The sequence below is a fragment of the Neofelis nebulosa genome, chromosome 6 (assembly GCF_028018385.1).
Source record: "Neofelis nebulosa isolate mNeoNeb1 chromosome 6, mNeoNeb1.pri, whole genome shotgun sequence".
NCBI classification, from domain to species: domain Eukaryota; kingdom Metazoa; phylum Chordata; class Mammalia; order Carnivora; family Felidae; genus Neofelis; species Neofelis nebulosa.
Window position 1 is genome coordinate 126739450 of NC_080787.1, and position 26430 is coordinate 126765879.

General features: G+C 40.3%; 1 protein-coding gene across 11 annotated transcripts in view; it reads right to left on the reverse strand.

The window, feature by feature from the left end:
• Positions 1-26430, reverse strand: part of MAP7 (microtubule associated protein 7) — a 180044-nt gene that overhangs the window by 29961 nt on the left and 123653 nt on the right. For 6 of the 11 annotated variants that reach the window (XM_058735388.1, XM_058735396.1, XM_058735385.1 and 3 more), the window contains exons 4-8: positions 12380-12543; positions 11786-11903; positions 10994-11080; positions 7643-7753; positions 1718-1831 (exon numbers count right to left, since the gene is read on the reverse strand). In XM_058735388.1, the coding sequence (XP_058591371.1) occupies positions 1718-1831; positions 7643-7753; positions 10994-11080; positions 11786-11903; positions 12380-12543 (594 nt within the window). The remainder of the gene's footprint in view (positions 1-1717; positions 1832-7642; positions 7754-10993; positions 11081-11785; positions 11904-12379; positions 12544-26430) is intronic. The other 5 variants (XM_058735393.1, XM_058735389.1, XM_058735391.1 and 2 more) reach the window with 2 other exon arrangements.

Here is a 26430-nt window from a genome sequence, read left to right on the forward strand (position 1 = left end):
AAAGTAAATTACAGAAATGTATCAAAATTTGTGGAAAAGGAGAATGGGAAAGTGGCAAAGAACAGCCAGTTAACAGGTAAAAAGCACCCTGACTGAGTGTAACAATGAGGAAGGAAGGTGGGAAGGGGGGGGGTGTGTGTGGAAAATGAGGAAATGGCATTGGACAACACTGGAGGGGGAGCGAGAGAATTGACACAAGTTAGTGGTGACGGAAACCGCAAAGACAGACACTTTTTCAGCTGTGAGGCAGGCAGTTAGCATGAAGCTACATACAGTGTGGAGATTCCAAAGCATGAGAGCCCTAAACTATTTAGATCCTATGAAACAGGAATGAAAGCAATTTTAAAGGTTCCCCAATTAGCTGGACATACGGAAAAACTTTCATGACTTGTGTAGAAGCATGACACTCACAGGCAGAAAATAAACGATCTTGAAATAAGCTGTACATTTTGCTCCAGAAAAAAATCTCGGATGTGACGTGACAGCTGCCAGGAGAGTTCTTTCGCAGAAAACACAGAACACTGTGGTCCAGCTAATTGAACACACACTGCACACAGAGCATTACTCCAGGGCGCCGAGGACGGAGGTTGGATAAGCATGTTTAAGACCCAATCACCAATTAGAATTCTAAGTGGCTCTGGTAGAAGTCACTTATAATCTGTGCACTTGGTTTCCACACGCAGGTGGTAGGAATGTCTACTTGATTTTTGACCGCCTCCTGGCGGGTACTGTGAGAATTAGGGTTGCTATCAGCTCACTGGGGCGCCATGGATGGAAAAAAAAAAATCATAAAACCACCAAGAATTATTTGTAAAGAGGGTTAATGATCACGAAGAGACTTGCAGAGGCAAAATATTTTTAAAGGGAACTTTATGAAGAGGCTGTGTAATTTCCTAAGTGCCAAAGACAAGGGCTGGTAGACGGGTTATGGAGATCTACCAACTGTGCCACAGAAAACCAAACCGGCTCACTATGAAAGAGATGTTGCCAAAAGCCAAATACGTATCTTTCTTTGCAACAAGATATCGGCTCTCTACTAACTTCTCATTAAACTAATTGGCTTATTCGGGCATGCTTTGCATTTCAAAAACGTAGAGGAGTTATAACTAATTACAATAACCAGTGTTTGGCACATTCTCCATATTTTCAAAGTATGTAACAAATGAGAACACTATATAATTAGCCTTCCCCACAACTCTTAGACATTTGAGAGGGTACTAATTCCTAGATTACACAGAAAGACTGGCACAGGGAGGGGAAGTAGCTCGCCCACAGCCACATCATGAAACTCTCACTTAAATTGACTTGGGCTCTGATTTTATTCCTCAGTCAATACATTAGTATTAAATTATGTCTACTTCTGATCATGTGCTCAGATGCAGGGGCAGAAAGAACGGTGGGAAAGGGATAGGTCTTTCTGGTGATGTCACAAACACACAGAAGCATCTGAAGCCATCTCATCACAAGGAGGGACACCCTTGGTTTGCCTGGCATCTGGGGTCCAGGTAAGATGCTTAGGTGGATGCTAAGGAGGGAACAATACCAGGGCCGCGAAACCAACACCGGCAGACATTTTCAAAGCCACTGCACCCAAGGAGAGAGAAGCAAACACACTGGGAAAGACGGAGACGTGATTATGATGACTACTGGAGGCTCAGATGTGCTTCCGAAAGAGGACTTGACCTCACCAAGAAAGTTGTACCTCGCACAGTTTTACCTGGGTCTCCAGACAAGGCAGCCGCGCTTTTGCTTCTGGCCAGGAACGCATGTGTGGGCGTCAGCAGTCTGTTAACAACGCTGCTCTCCCATGGGCTGAGCTGCAGGCGGCGAGCTAAACGTCACCACATAAGCAAGATGTTAGAGGAATTCTTTCCAGGGGCAGGAGAGTGCACAAGAACATCATACTTATGGCTTCCACGTGCCAGGCCTTGGAGAGACGAGGCTCTCCAGGGAGGACAGTCGGCAGAGAGACCGGGAGACAGGAACTCTGCCCAAAGGAGGAACTATTCCATAACGCTGCCTTTCTTCAAGACGTTAGTGTTATGGATGCAGCGTTTGCTAACCACCCTCCTTTAGGAACAAACAAGTAACAAACAAAACAGAAATAGCGTGTCGACCACGGGTTTGGGATGTAGTCGTACCAATCGGCCCTCATCAGGATGGGCGGTGGGCTGAAGGCACACACCTCAACCCAAGGGCTTCCTAAGTACCCTGAACAATCAACTCCAATAGAGGCTTTGGCAGCTAATGAAAGACTGCATTTCTGTATCAATAAAGACAGAAAGGGTCTCCATGACATTCTGCCAGATGTCATGAACTAAGGCTTCGGCACTTGGGGGAAATGAGAGATAACAAAATGAAAGAGGACCCAGGTAAAGTTCTGTGTGGGATTTCCTTTTGACTTTTCCATTCAGCAAGCCAGGTTCTTTCAGGTCCCTGTTTGGCAACAACATAAACATTCTGGCAGAGAATGAGGGTAAACCTGAAGCAAGATAAAAATTAAACAGAAAAGCCAAAAGCCAATATAAACTCAATGTTGGAAATTACCAGTGGGTGTGGGAAGGCTCCAGAAAATAAATTTAGAAGAACACAATGAAATATAGTCTCAAATTGTACTGGGGCTTGGTTGGCAAGACCATTGTCAGGATATACGTGCTAATCATAAATTAACTATTTTGCTTATATTGTTAGCTTTGAGTGGTGGCCCATGAAAATATAGAAGCTACTTTCCAAAAATATCAGGAAAGAAGCTAGCAAAATCCTGCAAATATCACTAAAGTGATCATATGTCTCTATTTTAGAATACACTCCAAGTCACTTACAAAAGTCTTTAAAACTGTCTAAACCTGACAAGGCCACTTCTGTTTGGTACCATAAACAGCAGGTGTACATCCTGTTGTCTCTGGAGTGACTTTTTTTTTTTTTTTAATAACCTTTTATATGTTGAATTTTCAAGAAACGGCATCTAAATTCTAGAATATTAGTTTTAGTTAAACGGAAGTTATCTGATGTTAAATGTTGTTATCAAAAATATCTCCTCCTACTTGAAAGGAATTACCAACCTCCGAAAAGCATCTTAAGTTCCTGACTTTATTTTTAAAAAGAAGCTATTTTGATCAAGGCTATGGTGAATTTAAGAATTAGTGAATTGTTTATTAGATTTTGTTATTAGGAGAGTCTTCATAGTTAAATTGAATCTTATCTGATAGACACAAATAAAAGGATAATACAGATGTTATATGTTGTATACGGACAATTACACATATAATATAGAAATAGCTACAAAGTAGAACACATAAGGGAATAAGTGCTGTTACATACTATACTACGGCAGTGTGCATGTGGGCATCGGTCACAGAATTTAAAGCAAACTAAAAGTGGAATACATTCATAGAATAAAACCACTGGGAAAGGTGATGAGGATACATGAAAATCTTCAAAAGAACTATATTTTCAAGTAGATGAGAAAGGGAAGAGAGGAATGCTTCCTTTCCCTGATAAACTCTGTAGGAGGGCTGGCTTAGAATTGCAGAGATGGTTTATCATTGAAAAGACAGCTCTTTTCTTTCCCCCTGGATTAAGAAGTTCATTAACTTTATTTCTGTGAGACTTTAAAGCATCAACCAAAGAATTTGCCTCAAAGGAAGATTAAAAACCTTCTCTGACTTGTGTTGAAAGCAAATCTGAAGAAATTTGTTTTATAGCTCTGACACCGTGAATGAAAGCTTTTGCCAGAAGAAACATGTTTCCCCTTCCTCTGCATTCATTACTTTGCCCTGAACAAGATAGAGATAGATGTCTTCCATAAGACGACTTTTTAATAAAGGTTAGGACAGGAGTTAGTTTATTGTTTATTGTTTTTTCTTTTTTTTCACCTAGCAGGGCCTGATTTTATTTTATTTTTTTATTTTTTTTAACGTTTATTTATTTTTGAGACAGAGAGAGACAGAGCATGAACGGGGGAAGGTCAGAGAGAGGGAGACACAGAATCTGAAACAGGCTCCAGGCTCTGAGCTGTCAGCACAGAGCCCGACGCGGGGCTCGAACTCACGGACCGCAAGATCGTGACCTGAGCCGAAGGCGGCCGCTTAACCGACTGAGCCACCCAGGCGCCCCAAGGGCCTGATTTGAAGATGAAGGAAGAGATATTAATTCTTGTGAAACAACTCTATAGTATTGATCCTACTTAAGCACTTAAAAAGGAGATACTGACAATTCCTATAATAGACCACGTGGACCAGGGGAGGCACATGAACATTAGAGGTATTTGCACTGCCACCTTCTTCCATAAGCAGGAAATCATTGTTCAGTTTCAGACGAGTGTCATGCAAAAATCAGGCAAGTGTTGCCACATCCTGATATTTCATTAGAAGTAGGAAACCTAAATGTTACTTGATATATTCCATTTTTAGGATGATGGCAATGGATTCAACTTAAAGAACAAAACACCCTACTCCAGTCAAACAGAAGATGCCTGTGGGCAGAATTCAGCTTCAGGTCTGCCAGCATGCCCTGTGATCTAGATTCTAAGGAAAAATGTATGGACTAATTCTAATCAAACAGTAGGCAACTTCATTTCTTGCTTTTTTGAAACTCCCTATTCTTCCTTGAGGGGGGGGAAAAAAACTGGTTAAGTAGGTAGCTTAAGAATATGAAGAAACACATTTTTAATGCAAAAATCTCCAGTGGCAAAAATCCCTCTATTGCAGCAATTAAAAAAGATCTTTGGTAATTAGAGGTTTCCTTTAACTCAGGTCATTTTATCAGTCTATATGACACTATATTCAAGTGTGATAATAAAAATATTTAAAAACAGGTAGGGCACAGGCACAGAGCTAATGGATGCCATGCATTAGCTCTGGAGGACCTGGGGAAGCACCGCGTGAGGAAGTGGATATTTACACCAAATGGTATGGAAACATTTCAGTATTTTTAATAACCAGTGGAGCGTTCCAGCTGAACCCTGACAGCACCAGAGCCTCAATTTAGTATCAGCCTTAAGCCCTGTGCTATAGGGTTGAGAAAGCTCAGACACTCTAGTAATGGTATATTCCCTTTACCAGATTTGTCTGTAAAAGCTTCTAATTTAATAATTTGATAAGAATGCTTCCTAACTTGATAATAAAGCTTAACACCAACTTTTAAAAATAGCAGAAAAGCAAATTAACAAAATTACTTAAATTTTAAATTAGAGAAGTTCAAATTCAGAAGAATTTCTATTCTCATTAAAAGGCCTAGGCTCCTCACTGCCCTGAGGATTTGTCTAACTTAAAAAAAAGAAAACAAAATTGTTTCGTGGACCATATGGAAGTTCCTGGATGAAATGAATCCTCCTTTCTGGCCAACCTTGACCTTGCCTATTAGACCCAGGAACTGGTTCACAATTCTTCTGACAAGGGGCCAGAGAAGCAGAATCCCCAAATTTAGTGCTTTCCCTCTGATTCTGTTAAGTTCAGCTTAGGATTCAATTTGATGGGCCCCGTGCGTGATTCAAGGGGCAGTTTCTTGGCCCTTGCTATGAACTGGCTATTGAACTTTCCCTGATCCTTAACCTCATCTAAAAAAGCACACATACAGTCAGAGTCGATCTAAGGAAGGGCACCACCCATGAGGGTAAGAACAGAGGATGCAGGGGCGCCTGGGTGGCTCAGTCAGTTAAGGGTCCAACTTCGGCTCAGGTCATGATCTCGCGGTTTGTGAGTTCGAGCCCCGCGTGGGGCTCTGTGCGGATGGCTCAGAGCCTGGAGCCTGCTTCGGGTTCTGTGTCTCCCCATCTCTCTGCCCATCCCCCACTCACTCTGCTCCCCAAAAATAAATAAAATTAGTAAACATTAAAAAAAAAAAAAAAAGAATATCCAATCAGGGGCACCTGGGTGGCTTAGTTGGTTAAGCGTCTGACTTTGGCTCAGGTCATGATCTCACAGGTCGTGAGCTCAAGCCCTGCCATCCGGCTCTCTGTTGTCAGCATAGAGCTTGCTTCGGATCCTCTGTTCCCCTTTCTCTCTGCCCCTTCCCCGCATGTGTGCTTGCTCTCTCTCTCTCAAAAACAAACAAACATTAAAAAAATTTTTTAAAAAGCATATCCAATTAGATACTATCACGCAGAATCTATAAAACATCTTGCTAGTTGAAAGATCGTTGTCATCCCACAGAAGTGTGGTAGGATGTACTGTTTGGTTTATCGCTCATCTACCCCAATTTCAGCTGTGAAACTGTAGGAGGCAGTAAGCAAGGTTTGACATCAAAGCACTGTAAAATCCCAATTGCAGTTTGTCTTAGACATGGGTTGACACATTAAAGTGCTGAGTAAGTGACCAAATCCAAAGAAAAGATGAGTAGACAATTGTAAGAATAGCATTCACATGCTATATTTTATACTAAGGGGATGGGTTTGAAAATAAAGCCTATTTATGAAAGGAGTTTTAGTTCATAATACTTTTCTCTAACATCTAAAAGGCCCCTAATTTGACTACATGTCTAATATCAATGATTTAGTTAGTCATCATCATTTACTAGTTATCATTTAGTTAATAGTTGAGCAAATTAGTTAAAAAAAAAATGAGGAATGGTGCAGGTTAAAAGGCAAGAATAGGAAGTTACTCAAACATTTACCGCTTTAAGAGAGTAGTCATTAGTTATAAAATAACAACAACAGGTATAACATTGTACATTACAATGACACAACTTTTATACAATACAAAATATATGAATACTCATACACACAGAACATGCACACATTGCATTCTTTTTAAAGACTGAACGTTTCCCAGTTTCTTAATAAAACATTCAAAATAACCACGACTTTGTTACTTTTAAAGAGTATATGTTTTCATATTGCACAACAATTCTTTGATTTTCTAATTTAAAATCTTAGTTCTGTAAAACCGAAGCTTATCTTAAAAACTTGATTTTTTCCTTCTATGACATGTAAATATGCAAAATAAAACTTTAATTTCATAAATAACTCAAAATTCATGTACTGTAAATCCATGGGATGAATAAAACTCAAAATTCAAATAAAACATTAATTGGAGGGATACGATTATTAAAAGTTTTAGGAAACTTCAATGATGATATATTCTTGAAGTTAGGCCAAATCCCTTAAGAGCAAAATGAATGGACACCAAAAACCAATCACACACACACAAGAAATGCAGTAAGGTTTTGTTAAATGAGAACTCAAACCGTAAAATGAAATCTACCAACATGAATCATTTAAGAAGATTTTTTAGAAAGTCAAAGCTTGGAATTCCCAAAGTACAGATGAGAAGTCAAAGACAATATGATTGAAGTAAAGTAAGTGTTCGTAACAAAGATTATTTGCATGTTGGTGGATAAGTGGGTGATTTCTGGAGCTGTAAACTCATTTACTAAAAAGTTGAGAAGCACCGCTTTCATCACTGCTAAATGCAACCATTCAGCCAAGTTCTAACATGAGCAAGGTTCTTGTCGCAAGGGAAATGCTGCTCAGCCGCTTATTGCTTTTTTATTCTGAAGTTTTGTTCTTCCTATTTAAGAAACGTAGGGAAAGCAACTTCAGATGCTGATTTTTAGCTGTAAACATCCAGAAAAAAAAAAAAAGAAGCATTAAGTAAATAACAGAACACTTTTTCGTTTTGTTTTGTTTTCCTTTTGACTGTACCTCTATCTGGAGAATTTAGTAAAGTTGCAGATGAAGAGGAGAGCCGCTTGCTAATGACGGGATCGACATGTTTCGAAAGATTCATGGTGGAAACTGACCGCCTGTCTGGATCTAAAACAAATGGAGATAATGCTAATTGACAGCCAGCATGCAGGATTGCAATTTCCTAGTTCACTGATGGAAGGAAAAACTAGGATTGGATGCTTTCAGCTCTATCACTAGATCTTACATAACAGCACAGTTTTCTAAGTGGATGTCTTAAAGGTAACTTAAAGGCCAGAAATAAAATTATTTTTCTCATAGGATAAAATAAACGTTTAGCACACCAGTTTGTCAGCCAGGAAGATTCAGGCATATTGCTATAAGTACAACAGACAGAGGAGGATCAAAGGCAGGCCAGTGGAGGGGAACTAAACTAATGGAGGCAGACTGGAAAACAAAGAGAGGATTGTAAAAGTGGATGCCCTCATAATTTTCCCAAGTAGGAACAAGGGGGTAGTAAGAGGGCTGGTAAAACAGAATGTAAACACTAGGAAAAAAAAGGAATACCAGGTTCTATGCATTTGCTGATACCTCTGCTTGTAGAGTTACTTTACCTAGGGTGTTAATGTTCATTACAGAAAAACAGATTAAAAAGAAAGAAAGGGGCGCCTGGGTGGTTCAGTCAGTTAAGCACCTGACTCTTGATTGCGGCTCAGGTCATGATCTCATGGTTCATGCGATCGAGCCCCACATCGGGCTCTGTGCTGACACTGTGGAGCCTGCTTGGGATTCTCTCTCTCCCTCTCTCTCTGCCCTTCCCCCACTCTCTCTCTCTGACAAAATAAACTTTAAAAAGAAAAAGAAATACTCTGGGTATGGAAAGGATGGCTGCTATAGCATTTCTTTTTAAAAAGTCTATGAATAACCACACCTCTATGCCCATTACACAGAGTCTAGTGCAGTTTACAAATGTAGAATCAGTCCACAAACTTGCCCAACAAAACTGACAGCAATATATAAAGAAAATTAGCTTTATAGTTTCTCTTTAACTTTATTAGTAATACTGTTCATCCTTCAGGTCAGTAATTTTAGAGTAATTCTTAAAGGTCAAGTCAGAAGAGAATAATAGCCATATAAAATAGGCAAAAATCACCTCTGTTAGTTTGTTGTCTGTGCAGCGGAACCAAATTATAACCATGCTCATTAGAATAAATCACATTCCCTGAATAAAAGTGCACAGAACAAAAGTCTAAAAATCTCATTGTATTTATTTAGGAGGGCGAGTAGGTGTTCTGACCTGTGATAGCCAAAGGTAAAAAAGGTGTTGCCATATTTTGTTTTATTTTTCTATTGTTAGCTTCTTCTAAAACTAAAAACAAACAAAAATATTCTTTAGGTAGATGCCTTTAAAACCCAGTTCTCACGGGTCTAACACTGGTAGTCAGAACTTTACAGTAAACTTCTCTCCACAGAATAATCATTTTGGCCATTGTTTATAATATATGGATAAACAAGGCTTCCCCCAACATCAGACATTCCTATCTCTACTGGGACACATTGGTATGGTTGAAGCAACTTCATTATAAAACAAACAAACCCAAACATTGTTTCTGTGACGTAAATTTACACTTAACTGATAGGCTCTTAGGGCAATCCTGAAGATTTAGGATAAAATATCAAAAGGAACATCTAAATGATAAAATGTAAGATACAGGGGTATAAGGAACGATCAAAGTCATTTCTAAGTGAATCAAGCAATTCATTTTCTGATATTGTTTTATGTGTTAAGCTTTAGTTGAGGGACAGTGTGCCTAATTGGAGGCCTACTCTGCATGGTTAAAATTATGGAGGTGTCACATGTATTGATTGTATTACTTAATCTAATGAGAATTATATTAATACAATAAAAATTTCCAATCGTTTCTTTTTCTCCTTGAACAAAATACAAATTCTTGAAAGGATTTATTAAGAGTCAGTTTTGGGGTGCCTGGGTGGCTTAGTCGGTTAATCATCTGACTCGATTTCAGCTCAGGTCAGGATCTCACGGTTTGTGAGTTCGAGCCCCATGCTGGGCTCTGTGCTGACAGCATGGAGCCTGCTTGGGATGCCCTCTCTTCTTTCTCTCTCTGCCCCTCTCCACTTGTGCTGTCTCTGTCTCACTTAAAATAAATAAATACATACATACATACATACTTATAAAAAAGAATCAGTTAAAAAAAATTTACAAACCAGCGCTAGTCGATGTGTAAGCAGTAAGGCAACACACTGATTTAATATGGATTAAATTTAATTTCTAGGATCTGTTTTTTGATCAGCAAACACTAACTGAGTGCCCATCCTGAGTGAGGCATTGTTGTATATGAGTAAGACCAGGTCACTGCTCTTAACATCATAGCAGATCATTCTGACCTTTGAGAATTTTGGCAAATTCCAGTTATTTTCAAACTTCTCTGTTTAGCACAGCAGCAATTTTCTCTGATTCACGGCCCTTATAAAAATGGATTTTATGCAAGAGCTAACAAATACACTAGTTTCTCTTGCTGTGGGTGGCAGAAGTGAAGGTCATATATTAAACTCTGAGTGTGGAAGCAAGAATTAAAGGCAAGTGACTGTATTTCCCCTTAAAAATATTTGAAAATCTGTAACAGAGTGTACTTCTGCTGGACACAAGTAAAACATGAAGCCAAGTAAAGGAAAAATAAGGTCATAAAAATATATACTATGACAGCTTTTCTGTATGGAACGTTTATGTAAAACTGCCCTTAGGATAAAATATCACACATGAATGATCCTTATGATTACAGATTTGACACATGCCCACCCTGTACCACTGGGTCATTAAGAGCCAAGGAAAAAAAAGTGCTTTTAAGTATGGTTTAACGCCACAGGAAAGCTGTGATAATTTGCTTTCAGAATTTTTAAAACAGAGGTTCTAGAAGATACACTGAATGTTAGGAATAAAAGAAGAGAGTAAGCAAAAATCCATTGTTATTTAGGTTAAATCTAATAGTGGAAACAGCAGTACCGACAGGGGTGTGGGGTGGGGGGCACACCAACTGGATGTACTTCGATTCCAGGTAATCTATTAACTAAAAAACACTTTTTAAAGATTTTACCCAAAACGATCACTTAAAGAGAAAGTAAACACATCACATGTAATGACATTATTTCAACACCTTCAAGTCACCTGAGTTCTACCATCATCACACTTAAGAAACACTGTGCCATGCCCAGATCTAGGTCTATGCAATGGGGTATTAAGCATGCATTATGACTAAGGTGGTGACGGCTCAGCTAGCGATGAACTGGCCCTAGGTCAGAGGTGCTAGCTACAGGTCAGGCAACCGGCAACCACGGGGATGTCTGTACCAGATTTTCTAGTACCACCAAGAGTTGTGAAGTGGTGGTCCAGGCCTGCTAAATCGAGAAAGGTGAATGATGATGCAACAAAACCACCTGGGGACAGAATGTAAGACAATGATTTTTCAAAGTAAAAAAAAAAAAAAAAAAAAAAAAAAAAGTTATTAGACTCACACAGATGGAAAAAAGCTGACGCACTATATAAAATTCAAGGTTCATTGAATTTACAGTACAAAAATAAAGCCTTTCACTACGTCCAAATTTCAGTATGATTTTATGTCTATTCAAGAACAAGGGAATGATAGCTGAGGCATTCACTGGTTCTGGTTTCAGAACCTGCACTTTCTCCCGCAGAGCATTAAAACTGCACACGCTCTAGGGTCTGAATACACAAGTTCATAGTATTGATTTTGATCGGTCAATACTGCTAGGATTCTTCCAGAGAGGAAGACAAAACTGGTGAATTTATTCCATAAACCTGACAACTTAATGTAAAGGATTACTTAAAATAATGCAGAGTGGAAACTGCACGTTTACTTAGAAACATTGCATAGATTTCTATCTCTTCAAGGAACTATGTAACCAAAGAGAAAAGCAGCCTGTGTTATGGGAGAGAGAGAATCTTATCTTACCTCCATCACCCTCTTATCCTCAAACAGCTAGGATCATCATTTCATTATAGTTGAATTATTTCAGCAGGATTTTTGTTTTGGAAACACAGACTTAGAGAAAAAGAAGCAAGTGGCCTTTTACTGTCCAGGAAGAAAGTAGTGATTTTGAAGGCAATCACTGTTTGTTTACCTGCACTGTGGATGCTGGGGCTCCCATGGAGAGAGCCTCCCCATGACCAGCGGTTATGCTTCTGTCTTGGCTTCTGGCTCCTTTCCATTGTACGCCGTACAACAGCTTCATGGCGTTCCTCAAATGAAACGGAGTGGAAGATTAGATTCAACCTGGTTGCTTGAGGCTTCTTCAACTTAAGGCAGAATGGAGGAAGGCACCACTGAAATCTTTACCTTAGTACTCCTACTTCCTAACTTTGATGCCTTATCTTAGGGTGGGAGGAGTATCAACTTGGGATGGTTACTGAAATCATCAGGTCCCAGGTGATAAAGCGTCTCAATACTTTCATATGGGCGAACTGAACATAAATAAGTTATAGCTCGAAGACCAGACACCTGGGCTTTTAAAGTTTCTAGGGAAGTAACTGCAACAATCACGCCATTTGGGACCTGCCTTCCATACCCCAACCTCCCTAGAAGCTGTGACTATCTATAAAACTGATTCCTTAATTCTGCTATGCACCCCAGCACCTTAATGGAAGGTTTCATAGTAAATGTGTTGCATTTCTGAAACGGACAAATCTCCTGTGTGCTTCCCGGGGCAGCGTCTTACTTTGTCTTCCTCCAGTCTCTGCCTCCGCTTTTCCTCCACAGCAGCCCTCCTCCGCTCCTCCTTCAGCCTCTGCTCTTCCAGCTTCTTCTTCCGCTCTTCCAGGTGCTTTTCATAGTGCTGCCGGGCTCGCTCTTCCCTTTCTAACCAGATGATTTCTCTCGCAGCTTTAGAAGAAAAACAAGGGAAATATAGGCTGGTTTAAAACAAACAGGCAGGACTGTATAAACAGCCCACAGGAACAGGTAGGAGTTCTTTGGCTTTGTCTTTACCAAGCCTGGCCTTTGCTTTCCTCACATTTTCAGGAAAAAGTACCACTGTTAATTTATAGCATAATTTAGTATGCTGACAATGAGGTCCAAGAAGATGCACTGAATTCTACTTTTTGGGAATCCCCTACAGTCCTGCAGTTTGGTATATTATTACAACAGAGTAATGCATACATCACATGCTCTGGTCTCAATTCTGACTATTGACAAAACCAATGGCACCATCCATCTCTCTCTCTCTCTCTCTCTCTCTCTCTCTCTCTCTGTCTCTTTAAGAAAATGGGATCATCCTCCAGATCAAAAGCCTGGGACTACATTTGTTTCAACAAAGCACCGGTTCTCTGAAAACATAAAAGAATTTGGGACAAAATCCCCAGAATTGATGGTTGATAAAAGATACATTAAATGCCTCGTGGATTTATCACACTGAGTCACCTAAGTGACGTGAGGGACTAAGTAAGCAGATCTGGTGTCTGAGACGCTCACGCTCTGGTTAGATAAGACTTACTATCACAGCCTGAATGAAAATAAACAATTCAAAAAATATTGTTCAGTGATGGAATGCTTCTTTTCTCCATTACATATCCATGTTCCTTCCTTCCTCATTTTAGGGGAACACATAGCCAACAAAACTTTTTTTTTTTTTTTTTTTTTTTTAGTATGATGCTTCCTTGAGCTGTGATAAACCTATCTTTAATGTGATCTATTAACACAGTAGGTAAAAGAGTCCAAACAAAATTTAGAGCATAAACCCTGAGGATACTGAATAGCATATAAGTTAAAATGTTATTTAAAAAAATTTTTTTTTAACATTTATTTATTTTTGAGACAGAGACACAGCATGAACAGGGGAGGGTCAGAGAAAGAGGGAGACACAGAATCTGAAATAGGCTCCAGGCTCTGAGCTGTCAGCACAGAGCCCGACACGGGGCTCAAACCCACGGACTGTGAGATCATGACCTGAGCCTAAGTCGGACGCTTAACCGACTGAGCCACCTAGGCACCCCAAAATGTTATTTTTTTAATAGAAAAAAAAAATGCAGAACATTTCAGTTTCCTCTAAATGTTTAAGGTTAACAATTCTGTATTTCTGCTACCATTATACCTTTTCTAAAGCTGTTCACTTGAGGAGACAAATCCACTGAAGGAAATCTGAATGGACTTTACTTGTGTGAAAGAACAAGGATGATGCAAGATGAGTTTGTCCTGTGACATTACTCAGAGAGAACTGGGTTCTCCCAGCAGCACTGCCACTAATGGGTGGGGAGATCTCAAGACACGTTCATTTGAATTTCAGTTTTCTCTTGCCTAAAAGACGCGGAAATAGATCTTCAAGAGTCCTTCCAATTTTAAAAGCCGATGGTTCTAAAGAAAGTCTCAGGCCCATGTTGAAACTTGGAGTAAAAGCACATAGTATGTGCTCAATAAATATTTGCTAAATGAGTGAATAAATATAAACACCATGAGAATACACATTAAAAGTAACAGATGGGGAACATAATTCTAACATTTTTTAAAGGTGAATTTACTGTGATCACATACCCTCATGCACACATCTTTTGGATTTCCTGAATACCTTACTAGCTGACTTTCAATGATACCACACATTTTAGTTCATTTGAAAAGGTGGATTTCCAGTGACAGATTTTTGTCAAAGCTTAAACAGTTCGAAATATTAAAAGGCAAAATGAAGGTCTTCCTCTAACCTTAAACCCTCTTATGTTCCACTTCTACCTTTTCTGCAAATGTAAAAGAAAGCAAAAATCCATGTACTACTGTAGTATGGCACTTCTGCTCTGCATCTTGCTCTTTTCGCTGAAAATAGATCTTAGAGATCTCTGCACACCAACACGTGAAACATGAATCTAACAACCTTTTAAATGGCGGTATAAGATTTCACTGTCTACCTACCATATTTCATTTTTTTATATATATTTTAAAGAGTATTTATCTTGAGAGAGACAGAGACAATGTGAGTGGGGAAGGGTAGAAAGAGGGGGAGAGAGAGGATCCCAAGCAGGGTCCGTGCTGCAAGCACAGAGACCGACCCAGGGCTCAAACTCATGAAACTGTGAGATCATGACCTGAGCCAAAGCCAAGAGTTGGATGCTTAACCGACTGAGCCACCCAGGTGCCCCTACACTTAAAATTTTGATAGATACTCTCACACTGTCCTCTGTGGAAGTCCCACCAATTTATACTCCCACAGGCAATGGGTAAGGGTCTCAGGCAGAAAAAAGAAATAGCTTTATACCCTGAAGCCTGGATACAGGCAGCAAGACCCATCTATTTCTTAACTCTTGGCTTTCAAACTATATAGTCTTTGACTTTTATACCCCATGTTGAGGAAAACTTCAGATTCTTTGAGGATATTTATGAATGTCATCTTGTCTTTTCCTGTAAGATGTCCCAGAAGCCAAAAGACAAAACAAGAAAAAATGCTTATGAAATATTAAGAAAATATTTTTTTAAAACCGGTAAGATATATTTGTAAAATAAGAATTTATCAATTCACAGGTAATTTTCCTTAAGTCATGTTTTTCATCAGGCTATTTTCTTGCTCATGAGTATTTGTGGTTATTTTCTCACTTAACTGAAACTCCACTGATTTTTAAAGTCCTACCTAAACTTGGCCTTAATATCCTTATGTGGCCTTATTCTGCATTGCTTTCCAGAAGAGCCTCTTACTTCTAATTAGTCCTGTTTCCTTATTGCACCTCCCAAATAACCCATGCTTCTTCCATCTCTTTGCTTCCATGGTTTCCCTGTTGAGAAAGCTGCCATCATTGTTAATTCTTACAATGTATTTCAGGATCACCTCTGGAAGGGGGTACGTGTGTATGTGTGTGTTAGGGGGATAGTAGTTAAAATGCAAATTCCTGGGCTCCAACCCTCATATTCATATTTATTAATTCTAGGATGGGGCCCAGAAAACTGCCTCCCAAGAGATTCTAGGTGGTCCCAAGTGGTCTACTGATGGCATTTGGAGGAACACTGCCCTCAAGGTCTTCTGCAGGAGCTTCAGCTCTTCTGGGGGGTGGGGGGTGTCAATGCTGCTCTCACGACATCTACCACAGACTTCGGCATTTCTTCTATTCTGATTTCCAGGTAGCAAAGGTTTTCTTTGCTTTCCCCCCTTCCCCTCATTCACCATAGTGCTTTTCACAACTTGAACATATCTAAAAGTCTTAATAATTACTTCCTGATTCACTGGGCACTACTTCCTGATTCACTGGGCACTACTTCCTGATTCATTCACCCATAACTGTGTGGTCTTGGGTAAGTTACTTAACCTCCCAATGCCTCACTTTTGTCAGAGTAAACTGTGGCTAAATATAGGACCTTCCCCATGGGTTTCCTGTAAGGAGTAAAAGAAGAACTACACTTAACATAGTTTTAGGGTATGTTATTAGTAAACATTATTAAACATTCAACAAATATTAGCGATTATTGCCAAATCTGTCGTCGTCGTCATCATCATCACTATGATTTCAATTCAGAAAATCAAAGGTAGTGCTTAAGGTTGTGCTATAAATCACTAGAGGGCTAGAGGTTACAAAAAATAATTAATTTTACCTCAAATAATCTTTTTAAGGAATAATATTTCCCTATCCATTGAGCTCTAATTGAGTTCTACTTCTATTTTCTACCAGGAAGTGGAGATCCTATTACCTTGCCTTTAAAGTTACAAAGAGAATGGGGCAAACGATGGCGAAAGAGCAAACAACACTTTTGTATTATTGTAGACTCTGTTGGTGAGCGTTAGCAATATTACCAAGTACAGATCATGTATCTTTTAAATTGAAGGACAGCACATAAAATATTTCGATTATTTAATGAGAAGTAAAAGTTAATTTATTCTAAGAAAGTTAATTTAATTTACTTATTTAAAACACTGTGTAAATGATAAGTAATGTCAAAGTCTTGTATTTTCTCCTTCAAAAATGAGAGATTTGAACACAAGAAAATAATCAGCAACTGCTATGGACTGAACTTGCCCTCCTCCGCCCCACCCCCACCCCCATCCCTAAATTCACATGTTGAAGCCTTAATGCTCAACGTGACTACATTTGGAGACAGGGCCTATAGAAGGTAATCCTGTTTAAATGAGGTCATAAGGGGAGCTCCTGGGTGGCTCAGTCGGTTAAGCTTCTGACTCTCGATTTCGGCTCAGGTCACGATCTCACGGTTGGTGAGATTGAGCTCCGTGTCAGGCTCCGCGTTGACATCTCAGAGTCTGCTTGGGAATTTTTCTCTCCCTTTCTCTCTGCCCCTGTCCCCGTGTACATGCTCTCTCCCTCAAAATAAATAACAAATAAATAAATTTTTTTAAACAAATAAATAAATAAATGAGGTCATAAGGGTGAGGCCCTGACCCAATAGGCTTAGTGATTCTTATAAAAGGAGATACCAGAGAGCTCACTCTCCCTCTCTCTTCATGCTCAGAGGAAAGACCGCATGAGAAGAAAGCAGACCTCTGCAAACCAGAAGAGAGGTCTCACCAGAAAGTGAACCCAGCCAGAACCTTAATCTTGGACTTTCCAGTGTCCCAAATGGTAAGAAAATAAATATCTGCTGTTTAAGCCCCCCAGTCTATGGTATTTCGTTATGGCAGCCTGAGCAGATGAGTACAACAATTTCTTCACATTCAAGTCATTAACAATCACTCATTTCATAGAGGCAGCTCTGTAAAAGAACAGCATGTACAAAAAAGGAATCATAGTATTATTAACCTTTATTCTCGTGAAGTTCTAATTTTTCCCTGGATTCTGGGTATCAGAACATAAAATAAAATGAAAACCCACTGAAGCCCCTGAAACACTGGCCATTAATAAATCAGTTCCACCCCTGAGCTGCTGCTACCGGGATCATACTTTAATGACACTAACAACATATCAGTGCCATGCAAAGGGGACACTATTAACAGTATGACAGCGACACATAAAGGAGAAACTCACCATCATTTTGGACTCCATTTAGAAACACACAGTGACTCCTGTACTAAAAGGAATTCAAAAATGATAGGCAAAGTCCTGTAGCGGATAAAGCACAGGCTCAGGGCTCACAGGACTGGGAGTCCACCCCCAGGCCTGCCATTTACCATTCATCTGCCACTGAGCAAGTGGTGACTTCTGTGGTCTCATTTCCTCAAGCTGCTATGGTGCCATTTTCCTGACAGGGTCTCGGTGGGCTCAGGGTGACATGCGGAGTGCTCAGCCCAGGGCCAACACACAGCAGGAGCTCAATACATACAGATAATTATCGTGAGCAAATCTTTATGACAAGCAGACCGATTCCTGCCCTGCTGCCCCAGAGGGAATGCAGCTGATGGGAAGAACACAGGTAGGACCAACTACTCAGACAGCATACTCGTGGGCTGGATGGACTCCCTGCTCCAGTCACTCAACAATCTAGTGCCTGGCCTGGTCCCTTTTTTTTTTTTTTTTTTTTTTTTTTTTTTAATGTTTATTTACTTCTGAGAGAAAGGGAGAGACAGAGTACAAGCAGGGGAGAGGCAGGGAGAGAGGGAGACAGAATCCAAAGCAGGCTCCGGGCTCCGAGCTGTCAGCACAGAGCCTGATGCGGAGCTCGAACTCATGAGCCCTGAGATCATGACCTGAGCCGAAGTCGGATGCTCAACTGACTGAGCCACCTAGGCACCCTGCAGCCTGGTCCTGAACAGGCTTACATCTGTGTAAGTACAGGTGTCACTACCATACGACAAAAAAAAAAAAAAAAAAAAAAAAAAAAAGTGACATTCAGAGACTAGAGCAATGTTATCACGTCATCTCTGAAACCTACAGAACTGCTGTGTTGGTTTCATATTAAGCTATGGAAGGATATGACTCGGTGCCTGCTAACACCGGGTACCAGCATAGCCAGGAATATCATAAAGAATCAGAAGATGACAAGTGCTAATATCTGAGTTCAGGCTTTGATTCTGCTACTAATTTTGCGTGACTTTGGGAAAATCAGCCAACCTACCTGACTTCTAAATTAGAGGGTATGTACAAAATGATCTCCAAGATCTTTTCCAATTAACAGCCAGGACTCAATTTTTGTTTTTCTCTTTGAGGAGCTGTGTGTGATTACAATTAGGTCTCCCGCCCCTGAGGGGCCTTCCTCCCTGCACACCGTAGAAAACTAAATGGGACTGAGGGGCCGGGGGAGCAGTTTATACCTGTGGAAGACCCAAGAGCCCTCCTTATACGTGGGCTGAAGGACTTTTGATAGAAGAATGCAATACTATCCATGACTTTCTATTTTCAGGGCCAGGCTTCAAGGAGTGTTCAGCCTCTGCTAAAGTAAGTGGGGGTTGTGCTAAAGCACACAGACCAACCGATGTCCTTGGAATCTTTTAGTTAGTTACCACCTTACCCCAAATCCACTTTACTCCTTAAAAAATCTTGCCATCCTCCTCACCTGGCAGGTCTACTGAGCCCTACCCTGCTGGACCAGGAGACACAAACAACCCTCTCTCTCTGTCTCCCCCAGCCGGGAAACATGAGGCTTCTCCAATCCCAGGCATCTAAATCAGTATCTGTGGAATCACATGGTCTGCCATCCCCATTTTTTCTCCTCGGTGAGATGTCTTCAGCTCACTTTGTGCTGACACCAAGTGATTCACAGGCATTATCTTCACAGCCACTCAGTGAGGTAGACACTGCTATTAACCTTATTATAAGAAGTCTGAGACACAGAGAAGTGACGTCACATGCCTGATGTCTCACAATAAGTCAGAGGTGGAACTGGAATTCAATCTCTGGACTGTCTGACTCTACAAGCAAACAATGAGCCATTATGTGGAAGGGCGTGATGTGCAACACCTCCCAGGGACTAGACTCCTGCTCTGTATTGGGGACAAGTTGGTCATCCAATGTGAAGAGCCTGATCTTCTCATATCACTCTTAGCCTTTATCATCACCTATTTACAAGACCCCTCACTTTTCAGATTTTAAGATCTTTTAATCTTCAGCCTCAAAGGCAAAGTCAGTTCTGGAGAAACAAATAATGGCTGCTTAGTCACAATGATTCATTTGTTTTATGTTAGAGCTTCAGCCTCTGCGTTACCAAATCCATCCTGCAACAAGCATTTATTCTTGCCAGTCCTGAGCTTGACTCATGATATAGCTGCTGTGGTATGTGCTCACATCCATATCCCTCCCACTAACGTGTATCCAGATCCCTTAGCTGTTCAGAGCCTGCCAGACAGCCTTACGGGCTTTTGTACACTACATTCATTAAGTGACCACTTCAGAGACTGGATGCCAAGATTAGCCACAGATCTGTCAAAGTTTTGCCCAGTAGCAATTTGGATTAGGAAGACTGCTGTCCCAAAATTCATACATGTCTTTTTGTGGATAGTCTTGTCAAAACCACCGACTGTGCTAATGGAATAAAGTGAAGTGTGAGATCAGGGGCAGCTTTGCATCTGACTCTAATGGATACAGCATTATTGGTTGTTTACTAATTAATCCTAATCCTCCATCAACATTTTTGAGGTGAACATTCAAGTCAGGCTGAAACGATTGTTCATCTTTTGACCATGCTCTTACTAACAGTGCTGTCCCTGCGTTCACAACACACTGAGATCAGGGAGGTTAAAAAAAAAAAAAAAAAAAAAAAAAGGCAAAATACAAAGCTATGACTGGAAGGGCAAAGAAGTCGAATAAAATTACAGATAAAAACTCAAATACAAGTCAACTGATGTTTCTTTGAAGGTCAAAAGCTTCTTTTATTTTCTATTATTATTTTTAAAATATTTATGTATTTATTTTGAGAGAGAGAGAAGACAGAGAGAGACAGAGAAAGAGGCAGAGAGAGAATCCCAAGCAGGCTCGATGCTCTCAGCACAGAGCCCGATGTGGAGCTGGGTCTCACAAACCATGAGATCATGACCTGAGCCAACATCAAGAGTTGGATGCTTACTGAGCCACTCAGGCCCCCCCCCCAAAAAAAAATCTTTTCTATATTATCTTCTATATGATTTCTATGTGATTTCTAACAATATTATAGTATGATAGATCTCTTGTACAGCTTTGAACTTAGCTACAAAACCACTATGAGTAAATTGAATGATAGGTTTTCTTAGCTCACATTTTTCTTCACAAGCTACCTGAATCAATCATACAATTCTCTGATAATCTCTCATGATGTCATAGAACGCCAGAAAGCCCCAGTTGGGAATGTGACACTATTCATGCTGATTTCAAACTTAATGTGTATCCTCTCAACAATAGCCAAATTATGGAAAGAGCCTAAATGTCCATCAACTGATGAATGGATAAAGAAATTGTGGTTTATATACACAATGGAGTACTACATGGCAATGAGAAAGAACGAAATATGGTCCTTTGTAGCAACGTGGATGGAACTGGAGAGTGTGATGCTAAGTGAAATAAGCCAAACAGAGAAAGACAGATACCATATGGTTTCACTCTTATGTGGATCCTGAGAAACGTAACAGAAACCCATGGGGGAGGGGAAGGAAAAAAAAAAAAAGAGGTTAGAGTGGGAGAGAGCCAAAGCATAAGAGACTGTTAAAAACTGAGAACAAACTGAGGGTTGATGGGGGGTGGGAGGGAGGGGAGGGTGGGTGATGGGTATTGAGGAGGGCACCTTTTGGGATGAGCACTGGGTGTTGTATGGAAACCAATTTGACAATAAATTTCATATATTGAAAAAAAAAACTTAATCTGTATCATCTTCAGAAAGGGGAACGCTGTATTTCCCCAAGTGCAGAAGACTATTCGCCTGCTAGACATCTCTGTAAGTGCTCTCTTTAATCTGTCAACATATTGTAATGCTATCAGTTTTATAGCAAATTTGAAAACGAAATAGTTTTAAGGCACAAGTATTGTATAGATGACCTTTGTATCCTTGTTCCTCTGAGAAAATGGTTAAGAATAAGAATCTAAGACTTGTCTCAGTGAACTATTAGAAGGGTAGGTATTACCTGGTAAGTGGGTGATGCCTTAACTAATTCGCAGTACACTTGCTGCATTCACCTCTATTTACGTTAACATGCACATGCTTACTATTCGTTGAACATTCAACAACAACGGTTGAGCATCAACAGTCCAATGCTTCCAAGCACTGTTAATATGCACTGGGCTACAGAAATGACAAAATGGGGCGCCTGAGTGGCTCAGTCAGTGAAGTGTCAGACTCTTGACGCTCAGGTCATGATCTCACGGTTCGTGAGTTGGGATTCTCTCTCTCTGCCCCTCCCCCCACCTCAAAAATAAACAAACAAACTTAAAAAAATGACAAAATGACACAAATTCTTTCTCTCGTGGAGCTTATATCCCAGTGGGGGCAGACAGACCATAAACAAGTAAGTAAAATATATGCATGCTTGGATGTTGACAGTAATACCAAAGACATATCAAAGACATGCTTAAATAGCTGCCATGGCAGAAGGAAAATCTATTCCATCTTTCTAGATTCTCTCAGTTCTTCTCTTACGCTAACTTATCATGAGGTAAAAATAAAATAAATATTCTATAAAATAGCTTCCATTAGCAATTATGGCAGATCCACACAAAAAGTACAACCACGGTGCTCATTTGCTACTAATGTGATAATGCAGAGTAGAATGTTGTTTGGCCCACTGTTATTTATTATTAGTATTTCATGAAAGACCACAGAGTAAGGAACATCGGCAAATATTTACTATATGTCTGTTTTAAAATTAGTACTGTGCCACGTATTGGGATACAAAGAATTAGAAAACTATGGTCACAGCCTTTAAAAGTTTAAAATATATGCAACCAGGAAGTTATATAAAATCCACCTGGGAAAAGTTCATTAGAGCATAAAACAGCATTAGAATGGGGCACCCAGGAGTGCAGGAGTGCCTGGGTGGCTCAATCTGTTAAGCATCTGACTTTGGCTCAGGTCATGATCTTGCAGTTCGTGAGTTCGAGCCCCACGTCAGGCTCTGTGCGGACAGCTCAGAGCGTGGAGCCTGCATCAGATTCTGTGCCTCCCTCCGTCTATGCTTCTCCCCCACTTACAATCTGTCTCCCTCTCTCTCAAAATAAATAAATATTAAAAAAAATTAAAAAAACAAAAAAGAACGGGGTACCTGGGTGGCTTAGTCAGTTAAGCACCTGACTCTTGATTTTGGCTCAGGTCATCATCTCCTGGTCTGTGAGTTCAAGCCCTGCGTGGGGCTCTGTGCTCACAACGTGGACCCTGCTTGGGATTCTGTTTCTCCTTCTCTGTCTGCCTCTCCCCTGCTCATGCTCTCTCTCTCCCTCTCAAAAATAATAAACATTAAAAAACAGCAGCATTAGAATGCTAGCAAAAATATGTTGTTATGCAAAAGATAATACAGAATGAGAAAATGATCGAATTTCCAAAACAGGAAAAGCCAATGAAGACCAGGAAGTCTTCAAAAAGAGGGGGTGGTGTTAACTGTGACACAGCTGGAGAAATAACATCTATGAGATGCTTTTGGTGATTAAGACACAAGTTTATGAAGGCCTGGACTAGGATAATAGCACAGGCAGCAAATTTAAAGGCATGGATCTGAGATTCATTTTGAAGACAGCGTCAGCTAGTCTCATGACTAACTGGATTGAGGGACAGAGAGAACGTGGCAACTTCCACCTACATACTAGGCTTGAGATGGCTGAAGCTCCAGCTTGAAGACTAGGCTGAGTCTGGCTAACCACTGATAACTACAAGTGGCCTGAGGTGGAGACTGGTAGTGCCCAGCACTGGGCCACCAAGGAAGAGAAAAATGTGTTATGCAAAAGATCCAACAGCTAAGACTGGTACTCAGAAAGATGCCAGTGCCTCCAGCAACAACACACGTACCAAAAAGAGCCGAAAGAAATGATTTCTTAGGGCCAGAAAGATATTGGTGCAATTGATCAGGACACAAGGATCACCTAGAGGAGTCAGTTTGGGAATGAAAGTTGACGAACAGGCTAGTTATACAGAAGCTGAGGTTCAGGTAAGGGGTGGGGGGGAAGCATCCACAGCCTTATGAGCTGCTGAACGTGAAGAACTCTTATCATCAAAAAAGGAGAGTCGAAACCAATGAGAACAAATGAATTTCTTTTCCCCTTGGGAAAAAACAAAATTACAGCTTAGAGGAGAGATGGTGAAAAAGATGCAGAAGTCAAGAGAGGGGAGTTTGAAGGAATGGCCTGAACAGAATCAGAGGAAACAGAGTGGTTGAGGAGATCTTTCATGTATAAAGCTTTTAAGACAGAAAAATAAAGCTTTCAGAGTACATGTGGTCAACCAAATGGACAGAATAGTCCCAAACATGAAGAATTACACCTGGCTTTATGTTATAAATTGAAGGATAATGTAGAAAGAACAAGCCACATGACATAATCCTACCATAAAAGCATTAAAGCATGACTCAGAGATTTAACCCACAGAAAGTTATTAATAGGTCCTCCCTGTTTGCAAAATAGTACAAACATGACTTGCCACCCAAAACAAAAAGACCTTTATTCTCCCTCTCTACCTTGCCTTTTTAAAAACATGGATTAAAACAAAAGTCTTTAACGATTTCAATGTCAATTTCAATCCACATCTAACAGTGAATAATGAGGCTCAATGACCAATCATTTTAAACTTTGCTTTGTTGGAACTTATGGAATGTATTCCATTTCTTTTCTTTTCTTTTTTTTTTTTTTAACTTGAAAAGCTTTAAAGTTTGAAAGCTTGGTAACAGTTGGTGCTACCACATTCCAGAGATCTGTTATTAAGTGACAGCCCCTCACCCCTTCTTTTTTAACAGTTTTTGCAAAGCACAGTTTAAAGGTGGTTGCTCAGGTGTGCCCTTTGATTTTTAGCACTTAAGATTTTTAAAAAATCCTTATATATTGTAAGGCATAATTTAAGTTCGATGCTAGGTTTTAGAGGACTCTTTTACAAACGTATGTATGTGTGCGCACATGTATGTTTACGGGTAGATTTATGAAGGCTGAAGAGAGTCTCTCGAGATTTAGTTGCTGCTATGATGGCTTAAATGGAAAAAATTAGGCAAAAAGTCACTGTTTACAATCTAGAAAGAAAATGCAATTAATGCCAATAAAAAATAAAAGGACTGATATATTTCATTAAATATAGGACTGATATACTTCATTAAAATTATGATTTTCAACAACAAAAAGATCAGAATTAAGGAAGCCATGATATTTATCGAACACGGAAGGGATAAGAAGAAAAACTATGTATGTTACGTGCTACCTCACCAAAAAAGTCAAGTTGTAGTAACAGGATAATACAATCATCTGAAAATGACTTTCACCCATATCATATAATCTAAGGAGCATGATGGGTCAGACTCTTAGCAAATGCCTTTTCCCGCCTATCCCTGTATCATTGTTCTACAGTCTCTCCCTCTTCTATCTTCCGGGATAGCGCCTCTACATCCTCTAGTGGGAATCTCCAGTGGCACGTGACACTCTTTCAATACCACCTCCTGTTATAATTGCTGTGGGTTTATCCCTCGTCCCCCTACACTACAACTAGCCCTGGAATGTTGCGTCTTAATCTCTCCTTGTCTTTTGAACACAGTCCCTGGCAAATAAGGTTTTTGAATTTATAAATTAATGAGTCGTGTTCTGTCCTGTGGATATGAATTAAAATTGGGTCTACATCTTAAGAAAAAATTGAGGGGCGCCTGGGTGGCTCAGTCGGTTGGGCGTCTGACTTCCGCTCAGGTCATGATCTCGCGGTCCGTGAGTTTGATCCCTGCATCGGGCTCTGGGCTAACAGCTCAGAGCCTGGAGCCTGTTTCAGATTCTGTGTCTCACTCTCTCTCTGATCCTCCCCTGCTCATGCTCTGTCTCTCTCTGTCTCAAAAATAAAGAAATGTTAAAAAAAAAAAAAATTAAAAAAAAAAAAGAAAAAAATTGAGCCATTCAATATACAAAGCTAGGCAACTTGCAGAGTGTGCAGCCCAAAGCTATATATCTTACAACTTTATAGAATAAGAAGTGAAATCATTTTTGTTTGGCCAGCATGTTCATGTTTTCCACAAAAAAACTAATAGTGCTTGGCTCTGAAACACACACTCAAACAGAAAGATATGAGTTAATGTGTAAAAGCTACTTTGCAATGGGATTTAAATTGTTAACAGAGTAGTCTCCTGACACTATGGAGCTACTTCTCACACACAAAGAAATCCACATTGCAAGTCTAAGGAGAGATTTGATAGGGTGAGACCTGACCCAGCTGAAGCAGGCAGAGACGGGAGAGGGTTCAAGTGCTAACCCTTGGATGGATCCAAACACAGAGTGCAATACCAGCCATCCCAGAGCAGTGGGCAGTTTCTTGTTTTTGCTTATCTGGAGTCTCTTTCTGCTTCACTGGCTCTATTTCCTCTATTCTGATCCACTTGTCAAGCCGACCTGAATCAGGGAGCGGTGGGCATCGCTCGCAGGAGCAAGATATCCAGGCTGCAGAGTGTTTCTGGGAAAGCACGAGCCTGATGGCCACACACAGCCCTGCCCTCCAGGAACCCACCAGCCTGCAGGAAGCCTATCAGGGACAGGGCACTTCAAGCCTGGGTGGAAAGTTGAAGCACAGAAAAGCAGCAGAGCTCGTTCCCTCCCACCACATTGCTGAAATCTGTGTTGAAAAGACCTTGGCAGGAAAACAACTGACCTCGCATGACCATTATGGCAAGGGAGAGAAAGAATTAAATAATGTCAACAGACTTGAAAATCAGCTTGCAGTGAATCTCCCAAATTTGGGTTTGTGAATAAGAACGATGGAAAAGATGGGGGACAGGTGCCGGGTTCTTCTCCA